Here is a 26,272-nt window from a genome sequence, read left to right as displayed (position 1 = left end):
CTCCCTCCCTCTCTCCCCCTCTCTCTCTCTCTACCCCTCTCTCTCCCTCCCCCTCTTTCTCTCTCTCCCTATCCCTCTCTCTCTTTCTCACTCTCTCTCCCTCTCACTCTCTCCCCCTCTCACTCTCTCTCCCTCTCCAATCCCTCCCTCTTCCTTCTCCCTCTTCCTGTCTTCCCCCCCTCTCTCTATCTCCCTCCCTCCCTCTCCCTCCCTCTCTCTCCCTCCCTCCCTCCCTCTCTCGTGCCTGCCTGAGGCATTACTGTCGGATCACTCAGACCTTTCCTTCTCAGGAACCTCACCGTTAGTTTTCCTTCAAATCCCTTCAACCCAGACACCACGTCATGCCATTAACACCACACCCACCCCCTCGTCACTCCCTGGCCCAACAGTCCCCCACTTCCAATCAGGCCCGCTCCCCTCCCACGCCCAACCCGGCCCCTGCCCACGTGGACCCCCCTTCTCCCCCTGTCCCCCCCTCCATTATCGGAATCTCCTCTACAGCTTCCCAGCCCCCACCCACTTAAACCCAACCCTTCCCCACCTTCCCACCACTTCCCCCCACTCCCTGACCTGGGAGCCTGGTATCCCATCCCCTCCCTCAAACTCTGCTCCCTTCACCATCTCCCCCACCCCCGATGTCCATCCACACTCCCCCTCCACTTACCCACTCGGAGGGCCCTACCTCAGCCTCCTCATCACTCAGGCCCTGCTCTCTCTCTCTCCAACCCACTGCCTCTTCATGACTCCTGCCACCCTTCCCCAGCCCCCTCCCCATCCATTGTGACCCCACTTGAATGCAGTTAGCATCCCTCTCCACCCACCCCCAACCCAATGGGCAGCACTGCTGCCTCACGGTGCCAGGGACCCGGGTTCGAATCCAGCCTCGGGCGACTGACTGTGTGGAGTTTGCACGTTCTCCCCGTGTCTGCGTGGGTTTCCTCCGGGTGCTCCGGTTTCCTCCCACAGTCCAAAGATGTGCGGGTCAGGTGAATTGGCCATGCTAAGTTGTCCCATAGTGTTCAGGGATGTGTAGGTTCGGTGCATTAGACAGGGGTAAGTGTAGGGTAATAGAATAAAGTCTGGGTGGGTTACACTTCAGAGGGTCGGTTGTGCCTCTTGGGCCGAATGGCCTGTTTCCACAATGGAGGGATTCAACAATCAATTCTCACCCCCTCCCCACCCCCCAACGATTCTTGGGCCCATTAAGTCCACAACATTGCTCGTTCCGTTTCCATTTCCTTCCCGGGTCAAAGGTCTCTCCGGTCACATGAGGAGCGAGGGAGCCGTGGTGACACCACGAGGGGCTTCCCCAACCCGGGCGTGACAGGGAAAGCAATGGAGGCCCGAGCCATCGAGGCACGGAAACAGACCCTTCGGCCCAACCAGTCCATGCCGCCCATCGTCCCAAACGAGGCGAGCCCCACCCTGCCTGCGCTTGACCCATACCCTTCCCCAACCTTTCCGACTCGCGCGCTTAAGTTAAACGCCATGTAAGGGTAAACGTACCCGCACCCACCACTCCCTCGGGAGATTCATTCCACACATGAACCCTGCCACCCTCTGTGTTCAAAAACATTTGCCCCCAGGTGCTTTTTCAAATCTCTTTCCTCCCACCTTACGAAACACGCCCCGTGGTCCTGAAATACCGTTCTCCCCACCTCCCACCACTACCACCCGAGGGTAACGACACATACCCATCACCTTATCTATGCCCCTGGCGATTACGCTAAACCCCTGTAAGGTCGCGCCCTCCTCCCCTCCCCCACCCCCGCACGCTGCGGACCCTCACCTCGATGGTGCGGTGCAGAGGGTCGACGATTTGCCAGACCGCCAGTGTGAGGACGTCGATGGCCAGCAGCACGCTGACCGTGGCGTAGAGTTTCCAGGGCTCCAGGTGCTGTGGGGTAGGGGGTGGGTGGGGTAGGGGTGGGGTTGGCGGGGTTAGTGGTGGGCAGAACACGACAAGGTGACACTCACGACAGACTGTCTTCGCCCCGCCAACGGCCAGGCGGTCGCTCGCCCAGTCAGAGGCGGAACACAGAGCTGTAGGCCCAAGGGACCGCAAAGTCAGTCTCAAAACAAACATCATCTCAAATACACATAGCATGGGGGAAGAACAATACCCACTAGGCCACCCATTCCCCCCACCCCAACCCCCATCCCCAGACTGGGTACGGCAGTCAGATACTTTTCCCACCTCACCCACCGCGCCCCCCCCACTGGGACTGGGTGGGACAGTGGGTCAGACGCTGTCCTTTACCCCCCTCCCTCTGGGACTGGGTGGGACAGTGGGTCAGACGCTGTCCTTTACCCCCCTCCCTCTGGGACTGGGTGGGGCAGTGGGTCAGACGCTGTCCTTTACCCCCCTCCCTCTGGGACTGGGTGGGGCAGTGGGTCAGACACTGTCCTTTCCCCCCCTCCCTCTGGGACTGGGTGGGACAGTGGGTCAGACGCTGTCCTTTCCCCTCCTCCCTCTGGGACTGGGTGGGACAGTGGGTCAGACGCTGTCCTTTCCCCCCCTCCCTCTGGGACTGGGTGGGACAGTGGGTCAGACACTGTCCTTTCCCCTCCCCCTCCCTCTGGGACTGGGTGGGACAGTGGGTCAAACATTGTCCTTCCCCGCCCCCTCCCTCTGGGACTGGGTGGGACAGTGGGTCAGACGCTGTCCTTTCCCCCCCTCCCTCTGGAACTGGGTGGGACAGTGGGTCAGACGCTGTCCTTTACCCCCCTCCCTCTGGGACTGGGTGGGGCAGTGGGTCAGACGCTGTCCTTTACCCCCCTCCCTCTGGGACTGGGTGGGGCAGTGGGTCAGACGCTGCCCTTTACCCCCCTCCCTCTGGGACTGGGTGGGACAGTGGGTCAGACGCTGTCCTTTCCCCTCCTCCCTCTGGGACTGGGTGGGACAGTGGGTCAGACGCTGTCCTTTCCCCCCCTCCCTCTGGGACTGGGTGGGACAGTGGGTCAGACACTGTCCTTTCCCCTCCCCCTCCCTCTGGGACTGGGTGGGACAGTGGGTCAAACATTGTCCTTCCCCGCCCCCTCCCTCTGGGACTGGGTGGGACAGTGGGTCAGACGCTGTCCTTTCCCCCCCTCCCTCTGGGACTGGGTGGGACAGTGGGTCAGACACTGTCCTTTCCCCCCTCCCTCTGGGATTGGGTGGGACAGTGGGTCAGACACTGTCGGGTGACTGACTGTGTGGAGTTTGCACGTTCTCCCCGTTTCTGCGTGGGTTACCTCCGGGTGCTCTGGTTTCCTCCCACAGTCCAAGGATGTGCAGGTTAGGCTGGAGTGGCCGTGCTAAATTGCCCCACAGCGTTCAGGGATATGTAGGTTGGGTGCATTAGTTCGGGGTAAATGTAGAGTAATGGGGGAGGGGAATGGATCTGGGTGGGATGCTGTTTGGAGGGTCAGTGTGGACTGGTAGGGCCTGTCTCCACATTCTATAAACTTGAAGAACTGCAAAGCTTTACAACCCTCTGAGTGAAGACCTTCCTCTGTATGGGAACCCTGAACGGTCCACCTCCATAGCCTGAACTTAGGACATCCAGCCAGAAGAAACATCAACCCTGTCAAACCCACTGAGAATTAACTTAATTCATGTGAGAATCCCCTCTCATTCTTCTCAATTCCACTGAATATATGATTTGCAGGGTCCGGGAGTGTTGGACAAAGTTAAAAATCACACAACACCCCAGGTTTAATTGGAAGCACTAGCTTTCGGAGCGCTGCTCCTTCGTCAGGTGGTTGTCTTCAGAGCAGCGCTCCGAAAGCTACTGCTTCCCAATAAACCTGTTGGGCGGCACGGTGGCTCAGTGGTTAGCACTGCGGCCTCATGGCGCCAGAGACCATGGGTTCAATTCCAGCCTCAGGTGACTGTCTGTGTGGAGTTTGCACATTCTCCCCGTGTCTGCGTGGGTTTCCTCCCACAGTCCAAACATGTACAGGTCAGGTGAATTGGCCATGCTAAATTGCCCGTAGTGTTAGGTGAAGGGGTAAATGTAGGGAGGTGAGTTGCTCCTTGGAGGGTCGGTGTGGATTTGTTGGGCCGAAGGGCCTGTTTTCACACTGTAAGTAATCTAATCTAATCATAACCTGGTGTTGTGTGATTTTTAACAGAATATATGCTCATTTTTACCCCGTCTATCTGCAGCAGAGATGGAAGGGGTACATTGTTTTTATCTTACATTGATGTGTGGGCATAACATACCCTGTTCACGTTCTGACCCAGGCATTACTGTACTCTGTTGTGGTGCGTGTTAACTCCTACAGTCAGTGTTTCACCCTCTGTTAGAAAGGAGCTGAACTGTCACATCCAGCCACCAAGTGGCGGTGTTACCATAGTTCCCTCTCCTGAAAGAGTGAACTTCCTAAATAATAATGCTTTTAATCATTCACTTCAGTGAGAGAGGGACGGTATAAGAGGGAGGGAAGAGAGACATAGTGAGAGAGGAGAAAGGTAGAGAAATAGAAGGTGGGAGAGAGAGAGAGAGAGAGTGAAAGAGGGAGTGGAGAGAGAGAGAGAGAGAGGAAGGACAGAGAGAGACAGAAGGATAGAGTGAAGGGCAAAAGACAATGGGAGGAGAGAGAGAAATAACAGGAAGGGAGAGAGACAGGGCGACGACAGAAGAGGTCAAGATGTGTCCTACTCTTCCCAAGGGCAGTTCGAGGTGGGTGCAACACACGCCGCCTGCTACCACATCTGCTGAAAGAACCTTTTACAAGAAAAAAATCAAGCCGTACTTTCCGTTTCTCTTTCTTGTCGTCCTTCTTGGTGAAGACGGTGTGGACCCACCAGATCTTGGTGAACATGCTGCCATAAGCTAGGCTGAAGCCCAGGCCTAGTAACCACACTCGAGCCTGTGGGGAGGTCAAACAAAAGAACGGGTTAACAGTTAATTTGGAGATGCACACCGGGCCACGGACCTTCCCCCTTTTTGAGAAGATTCATGGACCACACTAAACCCCCTCAAGGTTTATTAGGATAGCCTAGACTCTGACTTTTTCTTGTTTTAAAATGGAGTGTAAGGCATTCCATTCGATTGGTCAAACTGTTCAACTTCAAGCATCACATAATTCATTTTTATTTTACAATTAAAATCATAGAACCATGGAATCCCTACAGTGTGGAAACAAGTCCAAACCGACCCCCCAAAGAGCAACCCAACCAGACCCCATTCCCCCTACCCTATATTTACCCCTGCACCTAGCCTACACATCCCTGGACACGATGGGACAATTTAGCATGGCCAATCCATCATAACCTGCACGTCTTTGGATTATGGGGGGAAACCGGAGCACCCGGAGGAAACCCACGCAGACACGGGGAGAATGAGCAAACTCCACACAGAGAGTCGCCTGAGGCTGGAATTGAACCCAGGTCCCTGGCGTTGTGAGGCAGCAGTGCTAACCACTGAGCCACCGTGCCACCCCAAAATACAGGCAATATAAAAATAAAAGAATTGGCTTAACTGTCACTCTATTGAAATGCTTAAGAAAATACTGATTAATTGTTCCAATACAGTAACAGTCCATAAACACACCCTTGGCAAAGGCAAATTCAGTAAAATAGATTGTCTCACACACAAACAGAACCTCGGCCTTCAGCTGTAACAGGGAGAGGAATAAGATCTTCCACATCCAACTTTAAGACCCCAGCAATTGTTGCAAACTAAAACTAAAAATCTGTGGGAGATTGCCCCACCCATTCAGGCTGCTTCTATTGTTCTAACTTAAAAAAAAACACCACCTAGGGTCTCCCAAGCTGTTTACTTTGTTGGTTTTGAGTGGAACACTCATCACCTCTTGGCTCAACCTTTCTTCATGAAAGAAACTAGGATGAAGCACACCTCTTAAAGCCGTAGTATCGTCACAACTAGAATTTTTTTTCAAATCCCCCGACAGCACAAATCTGTTTGGGGGATAAAACAAAACCCAGTCAGGCTTTCTGTTTGGACGTAGGCCGCAATGGGGCGGATCGAAAGGGTTTGCATTGAGAATCAAGGCCGTTGCCATGTTACTGGAAGATCTTTCATTTATATAACATCCTTCACAGCCTCAAGCATTTCAAAACAACTACTAAAGTCAGCTTGAAGGGGGGGGGGTCAACGTCGTAGAAAAACATGGCAGCCAATGTAGTGCACAGCAAAGGGACAGTGCTCAGATGATCCATTTTGTAGCGGTTTTGGCTGAGGGGGTTAACTCTTGACTCAAATAACTGCTTTGCCCGTTAATTTAGAATGTTTTCCTTGTGTCTGCCTGAGAAGGTAGGTGGGTCCTCGATTTGATGTCTTTTGGAAGGAGGCACCTCTGATTTATCAGCACCCTCTCAGCGCGGCACACAGGGTTCTGAACATGTCCCCGAAGTATAAATCCAGTGCAACACCTCCTGACCCAGGGACAGGAGTGTGACCGACTGGAGACCTCGGTGCAGGCTCTGTCGGGGACGGACTCCCAGCAGACGGGAACACCCGCGGAAGTGCCATTCAGTGCATCTTTATTCAGCCGTGGGTCAGGGGTAACATGGTGGCTCAGTGGTTAGCACTGCTGCCTCACAGCACCGGGAGCCTGGGTTCGATCCCAGCCTCGGGCGACTGTCTGTGTGGAGTTTTCACATCTTCCCCGTGTCTGCGTGGGTTTCCTCCGGGTGCTCCGGTTTCCTCCCACAGTCACAAAGGTGTGCAGGTCAGGGTGGATTGGCCGTGCTAAATTGTCCCACAGTGTTCAGGAATGTATAGGTTAGGTGCATTAGTTGGGGGCAGGGGATGGTTCTGGGTGGGTTACTCTTCAGAGGGTTGGGGTAGACTTATTGGGCCGAAGGGCCTGTTTCAACACTGTGAGGGGTTCTACTCTACCCTAACACCCTTGTCTCAGATAGAGTCAAACAACATTTAAAAGGCATTTGGACAAATACATGGATAGGGGAGGTTTAGAAGGATAGGGGCCAAGTGCAGGGAAATGGGGTTAGCGTGGATGGACATTTTGATCAGCACGGACCAGTTTGGGCTGAGGAGCTGTCTCCACGATGGAGGACTCGATGACTCTTAATGCAGTTACCTGACCCCAAACTCAGTCAGAACTGCCCCCCCTCCCCCACCAGCTGCCTGTTGTGAAAAACATCCAATCGACGGGGATTTCAGTTCAGGGAGAAGTGACGTCTTGCTCGACTTGTGTAAGAGATCGGTGAGGAGCACTGGGAAAGATACTGCGAGAGCGACAAAGGGTCATCAGGTTTGTCCCCACAGCGGCGGGAGAAGGGAAATTGGGAAATTGAGCCCGTTTCCTTTCAAGATTTGAACAATTAGCAAGTGCGGCCAACTCAAGGAGGTAGTCTGGGGCAGATGCAGGTAAGACGTTTTCCCCACTTGGAAATTTCATATTGGGGATGAGAAGGAGTCATCTTCCTCAGAGAGGATTGTGAACCTTTGGAATTCTCTACCACAGAGGGCTGTGGATGCTCAGTCTTTGAGTCTGTTTAAGGGAGAGATCAATAGGTTTCTGATTACCAGCGGTGCAGAGGATTATGGGTGGGGGAGGGGGTGGTGTTGGCTAAAAGGACAGGCGCTACGTCAGCCGCAATCGTATGGGCTGGCAGGCTTGATGGGCTGAATTGCCCACTCCTGCTCCTACGTTTCGAAGTCCTGTCTGGCTGCGTAAAGGAAAGAACGAACAACCTCGGGACGTCACGAAATTCAAAATGGGGCAATGACGTATCCGTGGCAACGTCACGAGGAGCTCCAATAACAGGGGGCTCTGGGACACATGGGCTCAGATCCCATTTGGCAGAATTTAAATGCCATGCAGAATTGGAAACGAGTCCCGGCAAATTCGGAAATGATCACTGAGCACCCCGAGAGGGAAGGAATTCTGCCCTCCTTGCCCAGTCAGGCCACTACGGGACTCCAAACCCACAGTAAAATGGCTGAAGTTTTACTGACTGATTGAAATAGCCCAGCAAGATTGTCAGTCTAAGGGCAATCAGGAATGAGCAATAAATGCCAGGGGTGCACATATCCCATGAAAGAATTTTTTTGAAAAAAGCCAATTAAGTATTTTTCAAGGCTAGTTGGTTGGTGTTGTGAGTGAGTGAGTGAATGAGTGAGCTTTATTGTCACATGTACTCAAATGAGTCCAGTGAAACATTGATAGGTCGCCACTTAGAGCATCATCCTAGGTACTGAGGTACAGCTTCAGTTACAAGATTAGTTCCAGTGTCACCAATGTGACCAACACACAGCGCCATCTTAGGTACAGAGGTAGAATCCTCAGCTACAGGACAGAGGAATGAGAAACACAATGTGCTGGAGAAACTGAGCAGGTCGGGCAGTACCAGTAGAAAGAGAGAGAGAGAGCGCGCGAGACAGGCGTTAATGTTCCGACTCTGTGTGTTGGCACGCCTCTGGATGACTCACCTGGCAAACCAGAGGGAAGTGCCACTGGTGGATGTGGTAACCGTCTAATCCGAGGGGGAATACAGCCGCCAGGGCCAGGGTGCAGCCCACTGCCGTCATGTTATTCAGGTAGGGCTGGGAGTTCTGAATGTACCTGGGAAAGAACACACTCGTGACCAACAACGTCCTGCGTCCGCGTGGTAGATGCTCGGAAGTCTCGCACCAAAGGAGACGGTGCTGTTTGGTCTGTAATGTCTGGACTGGCTATACAAACGAGGTGTCATTGCCGGGTACCGATCTCCTGCTTCCCCACGCTCCCTCCCTCAGCCCCGCCACATCCCTTGGGCACATTGTTTATATCCAAATAACCATCCAGTGCAAACCTGAAATGCCTCAATTGAACCCGCACCCAAACCACTTGCTGAGTGGGAAAGGTTTTGCTGACATGTTCTCTGCTACTTTTGCAAATCATTTTAAAATCTATGCTGTCCCCTCTGAGGAACAGGAACAGTTTCCTCCTCTATCTGCACATGATTTCAGACACCTTGATCATAGAATCCCTACAGTGTGGAAACAGGCCATTCGGCCCAACCAGTCCACGCCAACCTCTCCAAAGTGTAACCCACCCACACCTATTCCTCTACAGTTACCCCTAGCCTCACATCCCTGAACACTACGGGCAATTTAGCACGGTCAATTCTCCTGACCTGCACATCCTTGGACTGCAGGTGGAAACCGGAGCACCCGGAGGAAACCCACACAGACGATGAGAGGATGTGCACACTCTACACGGACAGTCGCCTGAGGCTGGAATCGAACCTGGGTCCGGGCCACCTTGAAGCGGCAGTGCTAACCACTGAGCCACCGTGCCACCATGCTCAAGTCCCCTGCTAGCCTTCTTAAACAGAACCAACGTCCCAATATGCCTTGCATGGGTGGGATTGGGGGCAACTTCTGAACAAAACATGGCGCCAAATGACACCAGGAGATTAGATTACTTACAGTGTGGAAACAGGCCCTTCGGCCCAACAAGTCCACACCGACCCGCTGAAGCGCAACCCACCCAGACACCTACATTAACCCCTTACCAAACACTACGGGCAATTAAGCGTGGCCAATTCACCTGACCCACACATCTTTGGACTGTGGGAGGAAACCGGAGCACCCGGAGGAAACCCACGCAGACACGGGGAGAACGTGCAAACTCCACACAAACAGTTGCCCGAGGCGAGAATTGAACCCGGGTCTCAGGCACTGTGAGGCAGCAGTGCTAACCACTGTGCCACCGTGCCGCCCACAAATTGATATTGGGGCAAAGGACCAAAAACAAAAGAATAGATTTCAAGGTTCAATTTAAAGCCAGAGAGACAGCCAGAGAGACTTATTAAGGACAATTCACAGGCACAGACACACAGAAGCACAGCAAATGACACTGGAGCGATTTATCGGGGACACGCAAGAGGTCAGACTCAGATGAACACAAACCGCACGAAGGGTTTCTGAGGCTGAGGGAGAAACAGAGAGAGGGAGAGGGAAGGGCAAGGGATTGGAGAACTTCGCAAACGAGGATGAGCATTTTAAAAAGGAGGGTTTACCGGAGTGGGAGACAGTACAGGCCACCGGGGGTGATGACTGAACAACACGAATCACTGAGCCCCGTCCACACAATCCCCACTTACCGCACGTTACTGTTGTAGATGTTAAATGTGAGGCAGATGATTCCCAGCAAAATCCCGAGCCCAGCTAGCACGGACACCGACACAAAGAGCTTCTGGGATAAGTATCGGAAAGTCGGGATGACCTTGGTATGGTCAGGAGGAGGGGTCCCACCTGCAAAGGCAAGGCAACAACAGTCAAGGGTAAGGACGCTGGGCTCATTGTAAGCACAAAGTTTCATAACATCCTACGCCCTACAATTAGATTCCAGTCTGTACCTCACTCCCAGGTATCCATTATTCTGTATATAAACCATCTGAACCCCTCGATTAGATTCCAGTCTGTAACTCACCCCCAGGTATCCATTATTCTGTATATAAACCATCTGAACCCCTCGATTAGATTCCAGTCTGTAACTCACTCCCTGGTATCCATTATTCTGTATATAAACCACCTGAACCCCTCGATTAGATTCCAGTCTGTAACTCACTCCCAGGTATCCATTATTCTGTATATAAACTATCTGAACCCCTCGATTAGATTCCAGTCTGTAACTCACTCCCAGGTATCCATTATTCTATATATAAACCATCTGAACCCCTCGATTAGATTCCAGTCTGTAACTCACCCCCAGGTACCCATTATTCTGTATATAAACCATCTGAACCCCTCGATTAGATTCCAGTCTGTAACTCACTCCCAGGTATCCATTATTCTGTATATAAACCATCTGAACCCCTCGATTAGATTCCAGTCTGTAACTCACTCCCAGGTATCCATTATTCTGTATATAAACCATCTGAACCCCTCGATTAGATTCCAGTCTGTAACTCACCCCCAGGTACCCATTATTCTGTATATAAACCATCTGAACCCCTCGATTAGATTCCAGTCTGTAACTCACTCCCAGGTATCCATTATTCTGTATATAAACCATCTGAACCCCTCGATTAGATTCCAGTCTGTAACTCACTCCCAGGTACCCATTATTCTGTATATAAACCATCTGAACCCCTCGATTAGATTCCAGTCTGTAACTCACTCCCAGGTACCCATTATTCTGTATATAAACCATCTGAACCCCTCGATTAGATTCCAGTCTGTAACTCACTCCCAGGTATCCATTATTCTGTATATAAACCATCTGAACCCCTTGATTAGATTCCAGTCTGTAACTCACCCCCAGGTATCCATTATTCTGCATGGGTCCCTATTTCAACCCAATCTCCATGAGTAGAGTGATTAATTCATATTGTTCATGATTTTTCCCTGAAAAGGTCGCCCAGGATCTGACTGTGAACCAGGAGAAGGGGAGAGGGTGTGAGTGAGAGGGTTAATCCCCTCCTGTGGGAACAGGCTGCAGGATCTGACTGTGAACCGTGAGGAGGGGAGAGGGGATGAGTGAGAGCGTTAATCCCCTCCTGTGGGAACAGGCTGCAGGATCTGACTGTGAACCGGGAGAAGGGGAGAGGGTGTGAGTGAGAGGGTTAATCCCCTCCTGTGGGAACAGGCTGCCCAGGATCTGACTGTGAACCGTGAGGAGGGGAGAAGGTGTGAGTGAGAGGGTTAATCCCCTCCTGTGGGAACAGGCTGCAGGATCTGACTGTGAACCGGGGAGGGGGTGGGGAGAGGGGGTGAGTGAGAGGGTTAATTCCCTTCTGTGGGAACAGGCTGCAGGATCTGACTGTGAACCGGGAGAAGGGGAGAGGGGGTGGGTGAGAGGGTTAATCCCCTCCTGTGGGAACAGGCTGCCCAGGATCTGACTGTGAACCGGGAGAAGGGGAGAGGGGGTGGGTGAGAGGGTTAATCCCCTCCTGTGGGAACAGGCTGCCCAGGATCTGACTGTGAACTGGGGAGGGGGTGGGGAGAGGGGATGAGTGAGAGGATTAATCCCCTCCTGTGGGAACAGGCTGCCCAGGATCTGACTGTGAACCGGGAGAAGGGGAGAGGGGGTGGGTGAGAGGGTTAATCCCCTCCTGTGGGAACAGGCTGCCCAGGATCTGACTGCGGAGTCAGGCTGGCTTTGGCGAGGGTGTTGCATATTGCTGCCTCTTTTCGGGAATGGGCCACCCAGATCGCTGGTGGTGTTTTCAAGGAGACATCACGGTGGAGCACGGATCTCCAGCTTTGATTTTTCCATAGCAACAGCCCTGAGAGCCACTGCGGCAATCCACCAAGGTTGCCATGGTGACCTAAATGAGAGGCCTGCATGAGTCGGAGAAGCTCCAGTGGTTTCTATAGAGATAAAAGACCAGAGCATTGACATCAAAAACCTTTCCTCCCACGCTCCCAGTATTGTCTCATTACTGGTGCCCTGTACACGAGCTGTGTGTGGGGTACCAGGACTCCCAGAGGTGTGCGAGGTCACTCCTTCATACCTGCTGTTTCTGAACAAGAAATATCACCTTGATACCCTTGAATTTTCAACAAAGCAAATATCTCACCCGACTGCTGTACACACTAACCTTTCCATTAACTTACACAGCAGCAAATAGAATAATGGACAGCCTGGGAATGAGTTACAGACTGGAATCTAATCGAGGGGTTCAGATGGTTTATATACAGAATAATGGATACCTGGGAGTGAGGTACAGACTGGAATCTAATCGAGGGGTTCAGATGGTTTATATACAGAATAATGGATACCTGGGAGTGAGTTACAGACTGGAATCTAATCGAGGGGTTCAGATGGTTTATATACAGAATAATGGGTACCTGGGAGTGAGTTACAGACTGGAATCTAATCGAGGGGTTCAGATGGTTTATACATAGAATAATGGATACCTGGGAGTGAGTTACTGACTGGAATCTAATCGAGGGGTTCAGATGGTTTATATACAGAATAATGGATACCTGGGAGTGAGTTACAGACTGGAATCTAATCGAGGGGTTCAGATGGTTTATATACAGAATAATGGATACCTGGGAGTGAGTTACAGACTGGAATCTAATCGAGGGGTTCAGATGGTTTATATACAGAATAATGGATACCTGGGAGTGAGTTACAGACTGGAATCTAATCGGGGGTTCAGATGGTTTATATACAGAATAATGGATACCTGGGAGTGAGTTACAGACTGGAATCTAATCGAGGGGTTCAGATGGTTTATATATAGAATAATGGACAGCCTGGGAATGAGTTACAGACTGGAATCTAATCGAGGGGTTCAGATGGTTTATATACAGAATAATGGATACCTGGGAGTGAGTTACAGACTGGAATCTAATCGGGGGGTTCAGATGGTTTATATACAGAATAATGGATACCTGGGAGTGAGTTACAGACTGGAATTTAATCGAGGGGTTCAGATGGTTTATATATAGAATAATGGACAGCCTGGGAGTGAGTTACAGACTGGAATCTAATCGAGGGGTTCAGATGGTTTATATATAGAATAATGGACAGCCTGGGAGTGAGTTACAGACTGGAATCTAATCGAGGGGTTCAGATGGTTTATATATAGAATAATGGGTACCTGGGAGTGAGTTACAGACTGGAATCTAATCGAGGTGTTCAGATGGTTTATATATAGAATAATGGATACCTGGGAGTGAGTTACAGACTGGAATCTAATCGAGGGGTTCAGATGGTTTATATATAGAATAATGGACAGCCTGGGAATGAGTTACAGACTGGAATCTAATCGAGGGGTTCAGATGGTTTATATACAGAATAATGGATACCTGGGAGTGAGTTACAGACTGGAATCTAATCGAGGGGTTCAGATGGTTTATATACAGAATAATGGATACCTGGGAGTGAGTTACAGACTGGAATCTAATCGAGGGGTTCAGATGGTTTATATACAGAATAATGGATACCTGGGAGTGAGTTACAGACTGGAATCTAATCGGGGGGTTCAGATGGTTTATATACAGAATAATGGATACCTGGGAGTGAGTTGCAGACTGGAATCTAATCGAGGGGTTCAGATGGTTTATATACAGAATAATGGATACCTGGGAGTGAGTTACAGACTGGAATCTAATCGAGGGGTTCAGATGGTTTATATATAGAATAATGGACAGCCTGGGAGTGAGTTACAGACTGGAATCTAATCGAGGGGTTCAGATGGTTTATATATAGAATAATGGACAGCCTGGGAATGAGTTACAGACTGGAATCTAATCGAGGGGTCCAGATGGTTTATATACAGAATAATGGATACCTGGGGGTGAGTTACAGACTGGAATCTAATCGAGGGGTTCAGATGGTTTATATACAGAATAATGGATACCTGGGAGTGAGTTACAGACTGGAATCTAATCGAGGGGTTCAGATGGTTTATATACAGAATAATGGATACCTGGGAGTGAGTTACAGACTGGAATCTAATCGAGGGGTTCAGATGGTTTATATACAGAATAATGGATACCTGGGAGTGAGTTACAGACTGGAATCTAATCGAGGGGTTCAGATGGTTTATATATAGAATAATGGACAGCCTGGGAGTGAGTTACAGACTGGAATCTAATCGAGGGGTTCAGATGGTTTATATATAGAATAATGGACAGCCTGGGAGTGAGTTACAGACTGGAATCTAATCGAGGGGTTCAGATGGTTTATATATAGAATAATGGATACCTGGGAGTGAGTTACAGACTGGAATCTAATCGAGGGGTTCAGATGGTTTATATATAGAATAATGGACAGCCTGGGAGTGAGTTACAGACTGGAATCTAATCGAGGGGTTCAGATGGTTTATATATAGAATAATGGATACCTGGGAGTGAGTTACAGACTGGAATCTAATCGAGGGGTTCAGATGGTTTATATACAGAATAATGGATACCTGGGAGTGAGTTACAGACTGGAATCTAATCGAGGGGTTCAGATGGTTTATATACAGAATAATGGATACCTGGGGGTGAGTTACAGACTGGAATCTAATCGAGGGGTTCAGATGGTTTATATACAGAATAATGGATACCTGGGAGTGAGTTACAGACTGGAATCTAATCGAGGGGTTCAGATGGTTTATATATAGAATAATGGATACCTGGGGGTGAGTTACAGACTGGAATCTAATCGAGGGGTTCAGATGGTTTATATACAGAATAATGGATACCTGGGAGTGAGTTACAGACTGGAATCTAATCGAGGGGTTCAGATGGTTTATATATAGAATAATGGATACCTGGGGGTGAGTTACAGACTGGAATCTAATCTCGGGGTTCAGATGGTTTATATACAGAATAATGGATACCTGGGAGTGAGTTACAGACTGGAATCTAATCGAGGGGTTCAGATGGTTTATATACAGAATAATGGATACCTGGGGGTGAGTTACAGACTGGAATCTAATCTCGGGGTTCAGATGGTTTATATATAGAATAATGGACAGCCTGGGAGTGAGTTACAGACTGGAATCTAATCGAGGGGTTCAGATGGTTTATATACAGAATAATGGACAGCCTGGGAGTGAGTTACAGACTGGAATCTAATCGAGGGGTTCAGATGGTTTATATACAGAATAATGGATACCTGGGAGTGAGTTATAGACTGGAATCTAATCGAGGGGTTCAGATAGTTTATATATAGAATAATGGATACCTGGGAGTGAGTTACAGACTGGAATCTAATCGAGGGGTTCAGATAGTTTATATACAGAATAATGGATACTGGGAGTGAGTTACAGACTGGAAACTAATTCATTAGTTGAACTTGATTTGAAAATAAAATGTCTGAAAAGGGAAATGTAAATGAGAAAAATCTGAAGCCCAGGGTGTAAGTGTGGTGCTGTGGTCCCAGAGCGTTGCTGCTAATTAATATAATGTCAGCTTCTGTGAGCTATTGTGGGACGTGTGCAGCACACCAGGCAGCAGGCAGCTCTGGGTGCACTAATTGGGGATTATCGCGGCCCTACTGATGGCTTCCCACACAATACATTGTCTTCATTCCCCCCTTCTCTCTGGGACCTGACGGCTTGTTCTATACTGTCAGCTTCAAATGTGCTTTCTCTTATTTCTGACGCCGAGTCTGCCTGTGACTCAGAGGAAACCTGTGCGCGGTTATGTCCCGGTAACCTGAGCACAGTCTGAACCGGCCACCCACCGTGTGTGGTACAGGAGTATTGCTGCACTGCTGGAGCTGCAGCATTTCACACGGGTGGTCCGGATCCTCGCTGCCTGCGGTGGTCTATCTGAAGAGGAGCATGGGCTTTGTGCTGGAATCTCAGCCATACCTTCCCCCTCGATCATCATCGCTAAGGCAATTTCTCAGGCTGCTGTTTGCAAGGTCTCGCCGTGTATGGACTGGTTGCTGCGATTTCTGGTTTGCAGCAGTGACTGGCTTGTGTTAATACGGCTGTCTCTATGGTTTAAGCTCAATACAGTGCGGGTTTCATGGCCTCTGCCTGCTGTTTGGGATTCAGTCCACTCTCTCTCAAGACTCTTGTCACTGAGCTAGACTGTCTTTACTCTGACTCTGCTGCTTTACCCTGTTCGTCTAGATCTTAGGAGCTCTGTGAAACTCTCTACTCTCAAACTTGAATATCGAATACCGATTGCAGATCTAATTCAGGCTTGTGCACGTGATGTCGTGGTGGTGGCGCGGTGGCTCAGTGGTTAGCACTGCTGCCTCACGGTGCTGGGGAGCCCAGGTTCGATCCCACCCTTGGCCGACTGTCTGAGTGGGCTTTGCACGTTCTCCCTGTGTGTTGCCTCCCGAAGGGCTTGGGAAACATTGACTTTCCTGCTCCTCGGACGCTGTATGACCTGCCGCACACTTCCAGCTTCACGTCCATTGACCCTGGCACCTACTGTCTCCGCAGTCCGACGATGTGCAGGTTAAGGAGATTGGCCATGGGAAATGCAAGGAAGGGGCAGTGTGGGGTCGAAGGGCTGAATGGCCTGCTTCCACACTGTAGGGATTCTACCATCTTAATCCTCACTTTTCTAGTGACTACTACATTGACCCTAAGGCCATCTAGTGCACAGGCCACGACAGGTGCTATACAAATGCAAGTCATTCTGTCAGTGAAGTTTTGATAAACTGTTGTAGCTGGATCCTCAGTCTCAGCGGGAAGCCAACAGATGGTTTCCTGTGCTACATTCCTGACCCCCTGCCCTTGGAAATGAGAGAGAGAGTTACCAGGGTCAGGAAAGCCAGGAAGGGATCCGGACAAACTCTCCCATTTCTTAAACCCACAGCATTTCAAAATGTGCCAACTGGGGGTGTGAGTTCCTCAGTGTGGCAGCGTCTCGATCAATGCTTTAATATACAGCTACAACATCAGACCAACAGCATTTCGAGACTTCCACAGCAGCTACATCTTTGTACAAGGACCCTGCAATTCATTCCCTTTCTTAAATATTTACTCATTCCCTTTATTACAGTTAGAGCATTATTGGATCTGATCCATCTCTCTGATTTTCTCTGGTCTCCTGATGGAAGCAGTGGCTGGTCTCCTGATGCAGGGACCGTCTGGTCTCCTGGTGCAGGCAGTGCCAGCTCTCTTGGTGCAGGGACCATCTGGTCTCCTGGTGCAGGCAGTGGCTGGTCTCCTGGTGCAGGGACCGTCTGGTCTCCAGGTGCAGTGACTGTCTGGTCTCCTGATGCAGGGACCGTGTGGTCTCCTAGTGCAGACAGTGTCTGGTCTCCTGGTGCAGGGACCGTCTGGTCTCCTGGTGCAGGCAGTGCCTGGTCTCCTGATGCAGTGACTGTCTGGTCTCCTGATGCAGGGACCGTCTGGTCTCCTGATGCAGGGACCGTCTCATCTCCAGATGCAGGGACCGCCTGGTCTCCTGGTGCAGGCAGTGCCTGATCTCCTGGTGCAGGCAGTGCCTGGTCTCCTGATGCAGGCAATGTCTTGGTCTCCTGATGCAGGCAGTGTCTGGCCTCCTGGTGCAGGGACCGTCTGGTCTCCTGATGCAGGGACCGCCTGGTCTCCTGATGCAGGGACCGTCTGGTCTCCTGATGGAGGCAGTGTCTGGTCTCCTGATGCAGGGACCGCCTGGTCTCCTGATGCAGGCAGTGCCTGATCTCCTGGTGCAGGGACCATCTGGTCTCCTGATGCAGGCAATGTCTTGGTCTCCTGATGCAGGGACCAACTGGTCTCCGGATGCAGGGACCGTCTGGTCTCCTGATGCAGGCAGTGCCTGGTATCCTGATGGAGGCAGTGTGTGGTCTCCTGATGCAGGTAATCTCTCTTTTCTGAGAGCGGCTGTACCTTTTCCAGTTCACTTCACACTGTGGCTGTATTTTCATCACTTTTCTCTCTGTCTTTTTTTCACTTGCGACGCTGCATGACTAATGTGATTAATTTCTACCCAGCCGGCTCAAGCTGTGAGCACAAACTGCTGCAATTCACATACTGTCCCGTGACTCCTCTCCTCATTTACTTGCAGCTGCAACTCACTAAACATTGCTTTCATTTAATAAAATCTACTGCCTCCTTCTTCTCGACAAATACCTAATTTTGCATTTATATGGCCACGTTAAGACCACAGAATGTGGGTGCAGAGGTAGAATATCTGGCCCAACTAGTCTGCTCTGCCACTCAATGGTCTGATAATCCACAATTTCAATTTCCTACCTCTCCTCCATACCCCTTACTTCCCATACCAATTAAAAATCTATCCCAGCTTCGAATGTACACAACGAACCAGCCTCTGTAGTCAATAATTCCACAGATTCACTGCCCTCTGAGAGAATTAATTGTTGTTCATCTGGAGTTTAATTCAGATAAATGCGAGGTGCTGCATTTTGGGAAAGCAAATCTTAGCAGGACTTATACACTTAATGGTAAAGTCCTAGGGAGTGTTGCTGAACAAAGAGACCTTGGAGTGCAGGTTCATAGCTCCTTGAAAGTGGAGTCGCAGGTAGATAGGATCGTGAAGAAGGTGTTTGGTATGCTTTCCTTTATTGGTCAGACTATTGAGTACAGGAGTTGGGAAGTCATGTTGCAGCTGTACAGGACATTGGTTAGGCCACTGTTGGAATATTGCATGCAATTCTGGTCTCCTTCCTATCGGAAAGATGTTGTGAAACTTGAAAGGGTTCAGAAAAGATTTACAAGGATGTTGCCAGGGTTGGAGGATTTGAGCTACAGGGAGAGGCTGAACAGGCTGGGGCTGTTTTCCCTGGAGCGTTGGAGGCTGAGGGGTGACCTTATAGAGGTTTATAAAATCATGAGGTGCATGGATAGGATAAATAGGCAAAGTCTTTTCCCTGGGGTGGGGGAGTCCAGAACTAGAGGGCATAGGTTTAGGGTGAGAGGGGAAAGATATAAAAGAGACCTAAGGGGCAACTTTTTCATGCAGAGGGTGGTACGTGTATGGAATGAGCTGCCACAGGAAGTGGTGGAGGCTGGTACAATTGCAATATTTAAGAGGCATCTGGATGGGTATATGAATAGGAAGAGTTTGGAGGGATATGGGCCGGGTGCTGGCAGGTGGGACTAGATTGGGTTGGGATATCTGGTCGGCATGGACGGGTTGGACCGAAGGGTCTGTTTCCGCGCTGTATATCTCTATGACTCTGGGACTCTGCCTTAAAAGCATTGCTCAGCTCCTTATTCTGAGATTACGCCGTCTGGTCTCAAACTCTCCCATGGGGGGAAACAATCTTTCCGCATCTACCTTGTCAAGTCCCCGAGGAATCTTGTATGTTTCAATGAGATCTCCTCTCAATCTTCTCACCTCCAATGAATACAGACTCAACCTGCTCAGCCTCTCCTCATTAGACAGTCCCTCGGGACATGGGATCAACCTAGTGAGGTGTTTCTGGAATGCCAGCACGTCTTCGATAAGGGGTGGCGCGGTGGCACAGTGGTTAGCACTGCTGCCTCACAGCGCCAGAGACCCGGGTTCAATTCCCGACTCAGGCGACTGACTGTGTGGAGTTTTCACGTTCTCCCCATGTCTGCGTGGGTTTCCTCCGGGTGCTCCGGTTTCCTCCCACAATCCAAAGATGTGCGGGTCAGGTGAATTGGCCATGCTAAATTGCCCGTAGTGTTAGGTAAGGGGTAAATGTAGGGGAATGGGTGGGTTGCGCTTCGGCGGGTCGGTGTGGACTTGTTGGGCTGAAGGGCCTGTTTCCACACTGTAACTAATCTAATCTAATTTCACAGTATTCTAGGTATAGTTTAATAGTGCCTTGTACAGTTTAGTAAGACCACTCTATCTTTAAAGCCTTTGAAACAGAGGGTAACAATCTCCCTGCTGAATTTGTGAGTGAGCTTTTTATTGTAATTTGAGTGTGAGGACTCCCAAATCCCTCTGTGTTGACAATAGACGATGGGTGCCGGAGTAGGCCATTCTGCCCTTCGCGCCTGCACCACCATTCAATATGATCATGGCTGATCATCCTTAATCAGTATCCTGTTCCTGCCTTATCTCCATAACCCTTGATTCCACTATCCTTGAGAGCTCTGTCCAACTCTTTCTTAAATGAATCCAGAGACTGGGCCTCCACTGCCCTCGGGCAGAGCATTCCACACAGCCACCCCTCTCTGGGTGAAGAAGATTCTCCTCATCTCTGTCCTAAATGGCCTACCCCGTATTTTTAAGCTGTGTCCTCTGGTTCGGGACTCACCCGTCAGCGGAAACATGTTTCCTGCCTCCAGAGTGTCCAATCCTTTAGTCATCTTATATGTGGGGAGAAAGTGAGGACTGCAGATGCTGGAGATCTGAGCTGAAAATGTGTTGCTGGAAAAGCACAGCAGGTCAGGCAGCATTCAAAGAGCAGGAGAATCGACGTTTTGGGCATGAACCCTTCTTCAGGAATCTTATAAGACATAATCTTATATGTCTCAATCAGATCCCCTCTCAGTCTTCTAAACTCAAGGGTATACAAGCCCAGCTTTATGTTGCAGCTTTATGTAGCCATTCCGCATTTAAATAATCCTCGTTTCCTCTAGTCTTCTTGACATTTTCCCACATTCCATTCCATTCGCCAAGTCTTTGCCCACTTCCTTACCCTGTCTACATCCCTCTGCAGACTCTCAGTGTGCCATCTTCACCACTTGCGTTCCTGCCTGTTTCTGTGTCATCTGCGAACGAGGTGACGGTCTGTTCACTTTCTTCATCCAAATCGTCAATATATAATAAATAATTGTGACCCCAGTACTAAAGCTGAAAGTGTGTTGCTGGAAAAGTGCAGCAGGTCAGGCAGCATCCAAGGAACAGGAAATTTGACGTTTCGGGCATAAGCCCTTCATCAGGAAAGACCCCAGTACTAACCCTTGCTGCACTCCTCTAGTTACAGGTTACCAACCTGAAACTACCACCTTTATCCTGACTGTCTGTCTTCCATTGGTTAGCCAATCCTCCATCTGTTACATCATGGGCTCTTGTTATGTAGCCTAACCCTGTGGTCCCTTATCAAACACCTTCTGAAAATCCAAATATGTTACATCCCCTTCAGCGAACCTGCTTGAGATCTCTTCCAGGAATGTGAATACAGTTGCCAGGCATAAATCCCCTGCTTTTGTGAAGATATGCTGACTCTGTTTGATCGTATTCAGCACATCTAAATGGTTCGCTGTTTATAATCGACTCTCACAATTCTCAAGAACAGATATGAAGCAAATTAGCCTGTTGTCATCATAGTCATAGAGATGTACAGCATGGAAACAGACCTTCGGTCCAACCCGTCCGTGCCGACCAGATATCCCAACCCAATCTAGTCCCACCTGCCAGCACCCGGCCCATATCCCTCCAAACCCTTCCTATTCGTATACCCATCCAGATGCTGTAATTGTACCAGCCTCCACCACTTCCTCTGGCAGCTCATTCCTTACACGTACCACCCTCTGCGTGAAACAGTTGCCCTGAGGTCTCTTTTATATCGTTCCCCTCTCACCCTAAACCTATGCCCTCTAGTTCTGGACTCCCTGACCCCAAGGAAAAGACTTTGTCTATTTATTCTGTCCATGCCCCTCATGATTTTGTAAACCTCTATAAGGTCACCCCTCAGCCTCCGACGCTCCAGGGAAAACAGCCCCAGCCTGTTCAGCCTCTCCCTGTAGCTCAAACCCTCCAACCCTGGCAACATCCTTGTAAGTCTTTTCTGAACCGTTTCAAGTTTTCTTCTTCCCTTTTTAACTCGAGGTGTAACATTGGCAACCTCCTTGCACTTCTCTAGAATCTAAGGAGTCTTGGAAGATGAGTACTAGTGCATCCCCTATCTCTGCAGCTACTTCCTATAACATCTGAGGATATACCCCACCAGGTCCAGGGCACATATAACCTCTTGGCATCTATTCGTCCCCATGTACCTGTTCTCTAGCGATAGTTGTCATCTCAATTTCCTCTCTTCCTTTCCTTCCTTATTATTTTGGATTTCTTGGAATGCCACCATGAAGACTCACGCAAAGGATTTCTTTAATTTCTTTGCCACTTCCTTGTTTCCCTGTTATTCTGCCTCCAGCCTCATTCTTGAAGGGACCTTTGTTCACTTTCATTCAATCTTTCCTTGTATGTAACTAAAGAAGCACTTGCTGATAAGCCTTGATGATAATTGTCAGTTCATCCTCAAAGATGACTTCTTTTGATCATCCTTTGCTGGTTTTTAAACCCTCTGGTTCACCGTCAATCTTTGACACTTTTATGGGTTTTCTTGCAATGCTGATGGCATCTTTCTCCTGCTCCTTGGATGCTGCCCGACCTGCTGCGCTTTTCCAGCAACACATTTTCAGCTCTGATCTCCAGCATCTGCAGTCCTCACTTTCTCCTCGGGTATCTTTCATTTCCCAGGTCAACCATAGTCGGCTCGTATAGCTCCCGGAAAGCTCGCTTTCTCACTGCGATGTGTCTTTGCCGTGAGTCACAAACTATTTCTTAAGCATCTGTCCCTGATAGTCTTTGCGGCAAGACCCCTTTCCAATCCATTCTAATGAACCCCCACATTCCTTTGTACCGTGGTATGGTCATTGTTTACCAGGGATTTTCTCTCTCTGCCTCTGAGGTAATTTATTAAACCCTCCCACATCATGCATTACCAAACCCAAAATAGCCTGATACCTGGTTGGATCCGAAACACATTTCTCCAGGAAACTGTCCCAAATACAGCGCATGAATTAAAAACAGAACATACTGGAGAAACTCAGCAGGTCGGGTCACATCTGTGGAGAGAGAAGCAAGAGTTTACGTTCGACTTTTCCGCGTGACTTGTTTTTGGAACCCGGTTCTGAAGAGAGGTCACGCTGGACTCAACACGTTAACCGCTCGGCTATTTTAAGCACTAACATTAGCCAGTTTGTATTTCAGGTTTCCAGCATCCCAGAATGTTTTCTGTTTCACGCTCTATAAATTCTCCCTTATGGTTAACTCTGTCAATTTGACTTTCCCAAACTCCAATGAAGGTTAAAGCCACTCGTGATTAATGTACTGCCTTGTTTTATATGCCCTCCTTATCTCCTGATTGATTCGCTGTCCTACAATGTAGTTAATGTCAGGGGCCTTGTAGACTCCGCCCACTAGTGTCCTAGTCTCCTCGTTATTTTTTACTATCACACCTCCTGATCTGAGATCATTTACTGCTATTGTACTTATTATATCCCGTGTCCCACAACCCTTCCTACCTATGTGTTGCTGAGTTTTCTATGTTTGGACACTCTGTACATTCCTAAACCAGTCTGGGCATCCTAACCTAAATAACTTTCCTGCAACACTGTAGCATCTTTTGTTTGATTTGTAAGCCTAAACATCCCTTCCCCAGAACCCTGCCCCCAACTCTAAATAGTTTAAATTCCTCTCCCCAGTTCTGACCCTCTGACAGTGCGGCACACCCTCAGTACTGACCCTCTGACAGTGCGGTGCTCCCTCAGTACTGACCCTCTGACAGTGCGGCACACCCTCAGTACTGACCCTCTGACAGTGCGGCACACCCTCAGTACTGACCCTGTGACAGTGCGGCACTCCCTCAGTACTGACCCTGTGACAGTGTGGCACTCCCTCAGTACTGACCCTTTGACAGTGCAGCACTCCCTCAGTACTGACCCTTTGACAGTGCAGCATTCCCTCAGTACTGACCCTCTGACAGTGCGGCACTCCCTCAGTACTGACCCTCTGACAGTGCGGCACTCCCTCAGTACTGACCCTCTGACAGTGCTGCACTCCCTCAGTACTGACCCTCTGACAGTGCGGCACTCCCTCAGTACTGACCCTCTGACAGTGCAGCACTCCCTCAGTACTGACCCTCTGACAGTGCGGCACACCCTCAGTATTGCACCATGATTGCTAAGTGGTGGATGTTGTGCCAAATATACTGACATTGGACTTAAACCAATGAGCTTCTGACTTTAAGGCAACAGAGGGACACCCTGCTAATGGAATTCTTCCTCCACCTCTGAGGAAGTAACTCATGATGAACAATAAACCAAGGGTAGGGTCCAATTGTGTGCCACCCAGCTTCCTCCAACTGAAGATTGGGACTCAGGCTGTGAATGTGATTCATGTGACAGAGTGACTCACCAAACCATCGGTCAGTGCCAAAGAAAGACATGTTGTCGTTTGTGCTGTCGTAGTAACCAATCTTCACATATTTAGCGTCTGTGGGGGAAAGGGCAAATCACTTGGTTACTAAGATAAAATTGGCCAACTGTTCAGCTCAAAAGCACGAACAAAATTCACCCACAGCTCATCCATTCACAGTCGGACACTGGGCAGCCTGTTCCCAGTGGACAGGATTACATCTGTCACCCACTTTCACCCTCCCCCCCCCCCCAAACACACACACCCAGCCACACAGACACACACATACACACACTGACACAAACACACATAGAGCCACACACACACACACACACACACACAGACATATACACACACACACACACGCACACACACTGACGCAAACACACACAGAGCCACACACACACAGACATACACACACACTTTCACACACATAGCCCCCCGCACACACACAGACCCACACATTAACACAAACACACACACACACACACACACACACACACACACACACACACACACACACACACACACACACACACACACACACACACACAGTCAGCTGTAGCACCAGGAGAAGTACACCTTGCAATTGCTCCACCATTGTCCAGGCCATCCGAGATCCACTGGCATCGAACACCACGTGACCCTAGAGGAGAGGAGTAATGCATAAGTACAGTATGTGTTGAATTGGAAAACACTGAGACACTCAGGAAAAGGTATCAGGGCATCAAACTGATGTTCATTTCTGTTTGAAAGATCTAAAGCTATGAGCATCAACACACACACACACACTCACAGACACAGGCACACACACAGACACAGAGACAGACAGACACACACACACACACACACACACAGGCGCGCACACACACACACACACAGATACGCACACACACAAACTCTCCACCGGTTCTAGCACATAGGAAGATGGCTGTGGTTGTTGGACGTCAGTCATCCCAGCTCCAGGACAGCTCTGCAGGAGCTCCTCAGGGTAGTGTCCAAGGGCCAGCCATCCTCAGCTCCTTGCTCAATGCCCATTGCTCCATCATAAGAAGTGGGAATGTTTGTCAATGATTGCAGAGTTGCTCAGCAACATTCACAACTCCTCAGGTACTGAAGTAGCCCGTATCCAAATGCAGCAAGACCTGGACACTGGTCAGACTTGGGCTGGCAAACTGGCAAGTAACATTTGTGCCACACAAGGGTCAGACTGGGGCATCTCTGACAGGATGGAATTCAATTCCCTGTGGATTTATGAACAGGAATGATGGAAGGAAGGTGTGTTTGTCACTCAGATGAGTGTATATTGATAGTATCCCTACAGTGTGGAAACAGGCCTCCTGTCCATACTGACTTCCAAAGAGTAGCCCATCCAGACCCATTGCCCCTACCCTATTATTCTATATTTACTCCTGACTAATGTGCCTAACCTGCACATCCCTGGACACTACAGGGCAATTTAGCACGGCCAATTCACCCTAACCTTGAGAATGTGGTGCTAGAAAAGCACAGCAGGTCAGGCTGCATTTGAGGAGCAGGGGAACCAACATTTCAGGGATAAGCCCTTCCTGGGACTCATTCCTGATGAAGGGCTTATACCCGTTTCTCCTGCTCCTCGGATGCTGCCTGACCTGCTGTGCTTTTCCAGCGTCACACTCTCGACTCTGGTCTCCAGCATCTGCAGCCCTCACTTGCTCCCAATTCACCTGGCCTGTGGGAGGAAACCCACACAGACCCGGGGAGAATGTGCAAACTCCACACAGACAGTCGTCCAAGGGCTGGGTTCGAATCCGGGTCCCTGGCGCCGTGAG

General features: G+C 49.7%; 1 protein-coding gene across 1 annotated transcript in view; it reads right to left on the bottom strand.

Annotated features, from left to right (window-relative positions):
• The window catches only part of LOC132832565 (gamma-aminobutyric acid type B receptor subunit 1-like), a 64,235-nt gene that overhangs the window by 14,473 nt on the left and 23,490 nt on the right, over nt 1-26,272 (bottom strand). Inside the window, exons 4-9 of the mRNA XM_060850656.1 lie at nt 25,044-25,107; nt 24,462-24,539; nt 10,067-10,217; nt 8,409-8,541; nt 4,741-4,857; nt 1,790-1,897 (exon numbers count right to left, since the gene is read on the bottom strand). Coding sequence (XP_060706639.1) covers nt 1,790-1,897; nt 4,741-4,857; nt 8,409-8,541; nt 10,067-10,217; nt 24,462-24,539; nt 25,044-25,107 — 651 coding nt within the window. The remainder of the gene's footprint in view (nt 1-1,789; nt 1,898-4,740; nt 4,858-8,408; nt 8,542-10,066; nt 10,218-24,461; nt 24,540-25,043; nt 25,108-26,272) is intronic.

The sequence above is a fragment of the Hemiscyllium ocellatum genome, chromosome 35 (genome assembly GCF_020745735.1).
Source record: "Hemiscyllium ocellatum isolate sHemOce1 chromosome 35, sHemOce1.pat.X.cur, whole genome shotgun sequence".
Taxonomy (NCBI): Eukaryota; Metazoa; Chordata; class Chondrichthyes; order Orectolobiformes; family Hemiscylliidae; genus Hemiscyllium; species Hemiscyllium ocellatum.
The sequence above is the reverse complement of the archived record's forward strand: the minus strand, read 5'-3'. Positions and strand labels throughout refer to the sequence as shown.